The sequence below is a fragment of the Trichechus manatus genome, unplaced genomic scaffold, assembly GCF_000243295.1.
Source record: "Trichechus manatus latirostris isolate Lorelei unplaced genomic scaffold, TriManLat1.0 scaffold00069, whole genome shotgun sequence".
NCBI lineage: Eukaryota > Metazoa > Chordata > Mammalia > Sirenia > Trichechidae > Trichechus > Trichechus manatus.
Genome location: NW_004444005.1, coordinates 5968473 through 5977612, shown reverse-complemented (window position 1 = coordinate 5977612; position 9140 = coordinate 5968473). Strand labels below are relative to the sequence as shown.

The 9140-nt window shown below is 50.0% G+C and overlaps 1 protein-coding gene across 1 annotated transcript in view; it reads right to left on the bottom strand.

Annotated features, from left to right (window-relative positions):
- The window catches only part of SAMM50 (SAMM50 sorting and assembly machinery component), a 43320-nt gene that overhangs the window by 23241 nt on the left and 10939 nt on the right, over positions 1-9140 (bottom strand). Inside the window, exons 4-9 of the mRNA XM_004379996.3 lie at positions 6626-6713; positions 5513-5619; positions 4727-4857; positions 4403-4490; positions 1325-1453; positions 525-596 (exon numbers count right to left, since the gene is read on the bottom strand). Coding sequence (XP_004380053.1) covers positions 525-596; positions 1325-1453; positions 4403-4490; positions 4727-4857; positions 5513-5619; positions 6626-6713 — 615 coding nt within the window. The remainder of the gene's footprint in view (positions 1-524; positions 597-1324; positions 1454-4402; positions 4491-4726; positions 4858-5512; positions 5620-6625; positions 6714-9140) is intronic.

Below are 9140 nucleotides of genomic sequence, written 5' to 3'. Positions count from 1 at the left end.
GAGGCTGCCCAGGTGAGGCTGCCCAGGTGAGGCTGCCCAGGTGAGGCCCTGCAGCTCAGCACCGCCCCCGGCAGCTGCCTCCTTGCACTGCACTGTTGTTTATCTTAGAGGATGATCTCTCGGCTCCCCTGCCTCGAAGCAAAGAGGGAAAACTAAGCATGGGGGTAGGGCGGGGAGGGGTGTCTCCTTAGCGCAGTGAAGCCGGTTCCTCACGTGGCCCAGGCAGACATGCACCCATGACCCCCGGCTTCTCTCCTGACATTACCTGCCTGGCTCCTGTGCGGCACAACCCCTGCCTTCCAGTGTTCTCTAAGGGGCCACCAAGGAAACCACTCACACCAAATCATGGCTCACTCCTGGCCTAGTAAGTGACCCCACAGCCTTAGTCCCACCGTCTGGGTTCTGTGGGGGAAGAGACAGGGCTGCAAGGACAAGCCAGGGCTGGGAGTCCCGTGAGGGCAGCTGACCAGCACGGTGTTCATGGGGAAAGGAAGAAGCAAAGGGGACAGGCAAAGGAACGCTACCTGGTTAACTTTCAGCAAAGCCCCTTTTCTCGGTAAGATGGAAGAATTCCGAGAGTCAATGACCATCGCGTGCTGAAAGACAGTGGTAGGTGCATCTTCACTTCAAACAGTTCTGTGAAGTAGCCAACACTTACTGAGCGCTAGCTAGATGCTAAGCACTGTTCTAAGCACTTTACAAACGTTAAGTCATTTAGTCCTCATACAAGCCCTATGAGGAAGGCAGATGATTTTCTCTACTTTACATGAGGAGACTGAAGCGCCAAGAGGGTATGACTTGGAGCTTCCAATGAATAAAGAATTCGTGTTAATTAGGTGAGAGCTGACTGCCTCCACTGGGGTCATTCCCTCAGGGAGCCAAGGCTAGTCAGTCAGCTTTTTCATTATTTTGGAAAGCTTTTATTCCACGGTGGCTCTTAAACACACTTTTCCCCATTACCACAGATGATATCAAGGAAAAACCAACACGTTATTTAGAAAACATGACCTGAGGTAACGGACCATAAACTCACAGAACACCCGGGAGCCGCTGTTTCAACAGCGTTTCACCTGCCCAACTTCAAAACTGTCAGCAGAGTGTAATCTGTGACACTTGTCAATAAGCCCTGACGCTGGCTAAGACATCTTCCCAGTTCACAGCGCTACGACAAACACAGCAGCGACCGTGAGCACGGCGCAGGACCGGGCCTACTCGTTCTGTCAGGCCCAGGGCTGCTGTGGGCCCGCGACTCACCGACACCTAACAACAACAGCACGGCTCTATCAGAAAACCAAGTTACTTCCCAGACAAGACAAGTCCTCACCGAGAGAGACGACTTCAGCGAGTGTCCACTTTCTTTCCGAACAGCAAAGGAGGCTGTTCTGGCCAGGCAGCCCAGCTCTCGCCACACGCCTTCCCACTTCACGGTGTGGCTGGTCTTCCAGACGGGAAACTGTGAACACAGGGAAATGGTGACCGGCCTGTGTATAAATTCTGCCTGCAACATCCACACTTCAGGAAGTTGTCCCAAATCACTTTTTGGAATGAGGCACCCCTAAATAATTAATTAGATACCTAAGACAGTTTTTTAAAGGGAAGGAGAGAGAAAGAAGGAAGGAAGAGGAAGGCCGGAGGGAGGGAGAAGAAGGGGAGAAAAGGGGAGGGCTATGCTGAAGCCAGATGAAGCTCTGCTCTGCAGTGTCAGGACGGCACTGGGGTGAGGCCCGGCTCACTCATCTGAAAGCTGCATGCAATTTTATAACCAACAGGCATCTTTCCTTCTCAATCTTTGTAAAGGACAAGATACCCAGGATGATGTGACACATGCTCCACCCAGTCCCCCAAGCCCGTCTGAAGCCAGCCCCGACAAGAGCTGGAAGAGAAGGCCGCACGCGAGCTACTGAGTGTCCTTTCCGCAGACGCAGCTTGACCCAGGGGACTCTGGGGTCAGGGCGAGCAGACGGGCCTCTTGGCCTGACACTGTCCCTGAAGCCCTGACGGCCCGTCTCACGCTCGTTGGATGGTAAACCAAGTTGTTTGTTGGCTTTAGAGGTACGGTGGTGCTGTTGCCCCTTAGGAGGCCATGGCCAGTCTCCTCAGAGTGGACAGAGTGGCTGAGGCAGAGTCCAATGCTGGGCATTCTCTGTAGCCTCAGGTCCGCAAGAGAACTGAGCCAGGTGGGGACAGTCGCAGGCCCAGAACACCCCATCCAGCTCCCAGGTGGGAAAACAGGGGCACCACCTCAATGCAACTGTTCATCAAGCACCCAGAAGGTGGCGTGCCAGGCACTGGGAACCAAAGACGGTGCCGGGTGGGCAACCTGTTCACGGCCATTTCTGCACTTGCTGCCTGAGGGCCAGCGACTCCCCCAAATGCCTGTGGGAGGCGCAGAGCTGACCTAACCATTTCTTCATTCCTTGTAAGACAGCTCTAAGCAAGAAAAGCACCATTCCAAGGAGAAACATCTTACTCTCTGTACTCACTGTTGGGGGACGAGCAGGGGCCAGCGTGCACAAGCCCACTGTGTGTGAGACGACCTTCCTTCTCTTTTTCAGCAGGCAAGCCCCCGCCCTCCCTTCAAGGCCCACCTCCAGCATCACCTCTTCGGGGGCCCCGTTCTCAGCTCCCTACTCCTAGTCAAAATGCACCCCCACTGGGCTCCTAGGGGTAGAATAAATGGTTAACGCACTCGGCTGCTAACCAAAAGGTTGGAGGTTTAAGTCCACTTAGAGGCACCTTGGAAGAAAGGCCTTGCAATCTACTTCCGGACAATCAGCCACTGAAAACCCCAGGGGGCACACCTGTATTCTGACCCACATGGGGTCGTCATGGGTCGGGGGCGCCCCTAAGCGTTCTGATCATACTTCTTTCTTTCTGCTCTAGCACCCACCTCCTCAGGTGGTCAGTCTACTCATCTGTTAAGGGAGCCTGCGCCTGCTGTCTCCCCGCCCCCCACCAGCAGTGCTGGCAGAGGGGGGGCCAGACCGCACCTCCACTAAATGACTACGCAGGCCTGTCAGAGTGGCCTCTTGAGCTCACTGACCACCCGTCACTGCTGTGCTCCTGCCTGCGTCCACTTCCCCAGTCTGTTACGGAGCCCCCGCTTCGTGCAGGCACAAGGAGACAGAGGGGAGCACGAGGAGGCCCTTCCTCCAGGAGCTCCTCTCCCTCCACGGCGCACCTCCCCCACGGCCCAGCCCCACGCCGGTTCTCTCGGCTCTGCCCTGCCATGTGGACACGAAGGGCTTCTGCTCTCCTAGGAATCTCTGCTCTTGAAGAGGCCTAGAGAAAAGGGGTCATGGGGAGCCATGGGAGAAAGCAGGGGAGAGCTCCCGGGTACCTAACTGCAGCTGCCTCAATGGTGGTCACGGCCTGAGGGGTGGGGCGGCAGAGAAGAGCGTCTGCTCGGTGGCTCCTTCGTATCCCCACCACAGGGCACTTGGGGGTGATGTTGGGGCAGCAGAGAACCTGAGGACCACTCATCTCCAGACAGCCCAAACGCTCACAGACACGTGTCTCCATCCTGAGCCTGGCGCCAGCCTGACCACAGCCCCGTGTCTGTGACCTTGGTCTCCATGAGCTTTCAGCACTAAGAGAGGAGCTTTACCCACTGATCTGACTCCCTCTTCAGCACAGCCCTGTGGGACGTGTTATTCCCCCATTCTACAGACGAGCAGGAGACTGAGTGATCGCCCCGGGGCACCTAGCCTTGAGCAGCAGGGCAGGTGCCAGCCCAGCAGTCTGAGTCCCGAGCTCGGCCCTTCACCAGAGCAGCAGCTCTCCAACTTCAACATCTGTGAGAACCGCTGGGAGGGCGGTGGGCCGATGCTGCAGTCTGGGGGCTACACGTGACGCTCATGCACAGCGCTGCATCTCAGGCCTTTCCTCATGAGCTAACCTGGACGGGGCGCAGCAACAGGGAAACGTGCAGAAAAGGAGACAAAGAGTAGTGTGCATCGTTAGGCCCCAAACGGTCAGATGATATGAATTCCATTTGTGACATTTAATCACATCCTTCTATTAAAAAAAACGTTAAGTGTGAATCAATAATGGGGGTTTCTAGTGATCGAAGTGACTTTGCTCGCTACCAGAAACCGTCGCTCTTAACAAAGGTGAAAAGGACAGACAGACAGGGTGGCACTAGGAAGTGAGGAGCAGTGTGACGTTGGTCAGGTTGGAGGGGCCATCACTGTGCACACTGGCCACTCTCCGGCTCCGTGCTCTGCTCGTCAAGAGAAAGCTGATGGGGCAGGGAAAGACTGGAGGGTGCCAATCCAAGCTCGGACCACAGACATGCTGTCCTCCCCTTGCCCGGCCGCCCTTCTGCCGTCTTTGGGAATCATTAGACAGGCACGTGGTTTCTACCCAGCTCCACAAGGGGAATGACTGAAATGCTACTTACGCTATACTCGGCTGACAGTCCTCTGTCTGTCTCCCGAAGTGAGCTCCAAGGGAACTGGCCAGTAACTTTATATAAGTTCACAGAGAAACTAGGAGGCAATGGGACAGAGCTTTAAATGCTGAAACAGTGATTATAACTTGCAAACATTTCAATAATCATGTTTAAAAACTACACGTCTGGGGCTCATCTTCGTGAGGAAACACGTGGCATGTGGTGATACTGGAGAGTGTCAGCTGAGTCTGCACGGCTGCTTTTCACAAACAAGCCATCTACCTTAACTTCTAAACCAGGCCACTGAACTCAATGAGCTGTTGGGCTTCCTACTTTCTTTCGAAGTTTCCAGGCTGTGGTTTGAAGAAGGACAGGCCGTACGAAGTTTCTTTTGTTCCGTACGAAAACTGAAAAGTCACCTTTTCTGCACGTCCTAGAAGATTAGGGAGTTTGAGGCCAAGTACCTGGGGGAAAGAAAAATAGCAATGGTCTGCAAGGAAGAAATAACTGTATTTAATAAAGACTATGCTGGCTCAAACGTCATCAAGGAGCATGCAGACGGAGCGGGGCCAGGCAACACTTTGCTGTTACGCGCACGGTCGTCGTGAGCCGGAGCCAACCGGATGGCAACTAACGACAGTAACAGCACCCGCTAAGGAAGTCTCGTAAAAACAGAACAAAAACGTGGACCACAGGTCTAGTCTCTCATCTGTAATTGCTTTTATTCTCTGAAAGCACGCCCTTGCTGAGTGCACGAGCCCTACATACAAAACTGACAAATAGAGAGACTAACCTTGCCAACTCTGAAGTTCAAGGACATAAATTTTATGGGTTAGGAGTTCAGAACAACCCCAACAAGAGACTATTAATACCAACATCCCCCTAATTATTCCTGATTAATTCTTAATGTTAATATTGCCACCAAACAATCCAAAACATAATCGCTTCTAGGAAGATTAAACAGAAACCACAAATAACAACAGGCTACTTTCAAAGCAAGATTAAGGTACATGAAATGAGAAAGAGTTCTGAAATTATTATCGGCTTTTAGAACGTGCTCACATCTTTAAAACTCTTAACTCACAGTTCCAGTACTGAGAAGCAAAACGTGCACCATACCATACTGCCTTCGTTGTTCCCGACCATGGTGTTGTAGCTGCCTGTGAACCTCCTCAATTCGGTCACTTCAAACGTAACGTCTAAACCATTCGGAAGTGCATCTTCACCTAAGTAGATAAAAAATACCAGACGGTAAGACATCTAGAACGTGCCATTTTATTTTAGGTCCCATTGCTAAACAGTTTATTTTACAGCCCCCTTCAGAAGATACACCATCTACTCTAGAGTTTACGAGCACTCCAACACAAAGCACAGAGTGAAGTCCAAGCTCTCCTGCGGCACATGAGGTCCGTGTGATCCTGTCTCCTGATGATTTTTCTGGCTTATGTTTCATCATTCCCGTTCCCCAAAACCTGCCTTCCGGTTCTATTGAGCACCTGGGGGCCACCCTGGAACACTCTCCATCCTCCCCTCACCACCAGGCCCTGCTCCCCAAACTAACTCAGCTTACGTATCACCCCTTCCAGGAAACCTCCCTGACCCCCGTCCCCTGCCCCGCCTGCCAGACAGGGGTCAGTTTCCTCTCCTAGCCCCTTACAGCATATGTCATCCAGCACTATAACCCGATTTGCCTGTTCCTCAACCTGCCACCTGGCCAGAAGCTCTTTAAAAGGAGATGACGTTGTGTTTGCTGCTGTGTCCCGGGACCCAGCATGGGGCCTGATCCAAGGCGGGCCTTACTAATAAGGAACAGACACTGACTAAGCTGGGAGACTAGCACACAGCAAACAAGCGAATGAGCAAAAACAAAAACAGAACTCTGCCCCCTAGTGGCTCCTCTTAGTAAAGCATACACTGAGATGAGCGGCCGAGAGCCCACACGGGCAGCCGCCCGGCCGGGATGTGCCTAATGCAGCCTGGCTCCCTCCTTCAGAATCCTTCTCTCAGAGGCCTGGTGTAGTCCCGGGATTCAGAGACAGTATCTTCACAGCTCACCACTCCACCCCATGGCCTGACAGAAAAACCCAGTCACTTCCACAGACTGCTAACTGCCAGACCTTTCTGTTTGATGAACCCCAGGCTCTATCCACATCTGGCTGCACAAATAGCTTTTTCTGGGATCCTGGAGGACGGAAAAGGGCAATCACAGAGATACTACACCACAATACACACCTTGACATGTGTCAATCAAAACGTCCACTTGTCTAAAAATTCCTAGGCGAAGCAATTTTTCACGTGCCTCGTGAGACTTCCGCATTACCTACAAGACGGGAAAGAAACAGAGCATGTATTCTTCTAAAACCGAGAAACAACTGGTGGTTACCTGACCAGGAGAGCGGTTTACCATTGGGTGCTAAGTCGCTAATCGTGTGGAAGAGAAGGCTACCAAGACCACGTGAAAGAGCGGACGCAGCACGTAACGGATCAACAAAAACCCTACTCGAAGGGGTAAAACCAAGCCTAAGGCATAAAGCAGTGTACATAATCTAATCCCTTTTATATAAAGAAACCCCACATGTCTGTCAGTTTGTTGTACTCTGGGGGCTTGTGTGTTGCTGTGATGCTGGAAGCTATGCCACCAGTATTCAAACACCAGCAGGGTCAACCACAGCGGACAGGTTTCAGCTGAGCGTCCAGACTAAGACAGACTAGGAAGAAGGGCGCAGCAGTCCACTTCTGAAAAGAAGTAGCCAGTGAAAACCTTATGAATAGCAGCAGAACATTGTCTGATATAGTGCCAGAAGATGAGCCCCTCAGGTTGGAAGGCACTCAAAAGACAACTGGGTAAGAGCTGCTTCCTTAAAGTAGAGACGACCTTAATGACATGGATGGAGTCAAGCTTTCAGGACCTTCATTTACTGATGTGGCACGACTCAAAATGAGAATAGCTGCAAACATCCATTAATAATAGGAACGTGGAATGTACAAAGTATGAATCTAGCAAAATTCAAAATCGTCAAAAATGAAATGAAACACATAAACATCGACATCCTGGGCATCAATGAGCTGAAATGGACTGGTATTGGCCATTCTGAATCAGACAACCATATTGTCTACTAAGCCAGGAATGACAAGTCGAAGAGGAACGGCATTGCATTCATCGTCAAAAAGAACATTTCAAGATCTATCCTGAAGTACAATGCTGTCGGTGAGAGGATAATATCCACACGCCTACAAGGAAGACCAGTTAATACGACTACTATTCAAATGTACACACCAACCACTAAAGCCAAAGATGAAGAAATTGAAGACTTTTACCAACTTCTGCAGTCTGAAGTTGATCAAACATGCAATCTACACGCACTGATAATCACTGGTGATTCGAATGGGAAAGTTGGAGACAAAGAAGGAGGATCGGTAGTTGGAAAATATGGCCCTGGTGACAGAAACGATGCCGGAGATCATATGACAGAGTTTTGCAAGACCAACGACTTCTTCATTCCAACATAAATGGCGACTATACACGTGGACATTGTCAGATGGAATACACAGGAATCAAATCGACTACATCTGTGGAAAGCGATGATGGAAAAGCTCAGAATCATCAGTCAAAACAAGGCCAGAGGCTGACTGTGGAACAGACCATCAACTGCTCACATGGAAGTTCAAGCTGAAACTGAAGAAAATTAGAACAAGCCCACGAGAGCCAAAGTACAACCTTGAGTATATCCCACCTGAATTTAGAGACCATCTCAAGAACAGATTTGACGTATTGAACACTAACGACCAAAGACCAGAAGATCTGTGGAATGACATCAAGGACATCATACAAGAAGAAAGCAAGAGGTCATGAAAGACAGGAGAGAAAGACAAGACCAAAATGGATGTCTGAAGAGACTCCGAAACTTGCTCTTGAATGTCAAGTAGCTAAAGCAAACAGAAGAAATGAGTAAGTAAAAGAGCTGAATAGAAGATTTCAAAGGGCAGCTCAAGAAAACAAAATAAAGCATTATAATGACATGTGCCAAGATCTGGAGATAGAAAACCAAAAGGGAAGAACATGCTCAGCATTCCTCAAGCTGAAAGAACTGAAGAAAAAAATTCAAGCTTCGAGTTGCAGTACTGAGCGATTCTACAGGGAAAATAATAAACGATGCAGGAAGCATCAAAAGAAGATAGAAGGAATACAGAGTCACTATACCAAAAAGAACTGGTCAACGTTCAATCATTTCAGGAGGTAGCATATGATCAGGAACCGATGGTACTGAAGGAAGAGGTCCAAGCTGCACTGAATGCATTGGCGAAAAACAAGGCTCCAGGAATTGACGGAATACCAACTGAGATGTTTCAACAAATGGATGCAGCACTGGAAGTGCTCACTCATCTATGCCAAGAAATTCAGAAGACAGCTACCTGGCCAACCAACTGGAAGATATCCGTATTTATGCCTATTCCCAAGAAAGGTGATCCAATCAAATGCGGAAATTGTCGAACAATATCATTAATATCACACGCAAGTAAAATTTTGCTGAAGATTATTCAGAAGCAGCTGCAGCAGTACATCCACAGGGAACTGCCAGAAATTCAAGCTGGATTCAGGAGAGGATGTGGAACCAGGGATATCAATGCTGATGTCAGATGGATCCTAGCTGAAAGCAGAGAATACCAGAAAGATATTTACCTGGGTTTTATTGACTATGCAAAGGCATTCGACTGTGTGGATCATAACAAATTATGGATAACATTG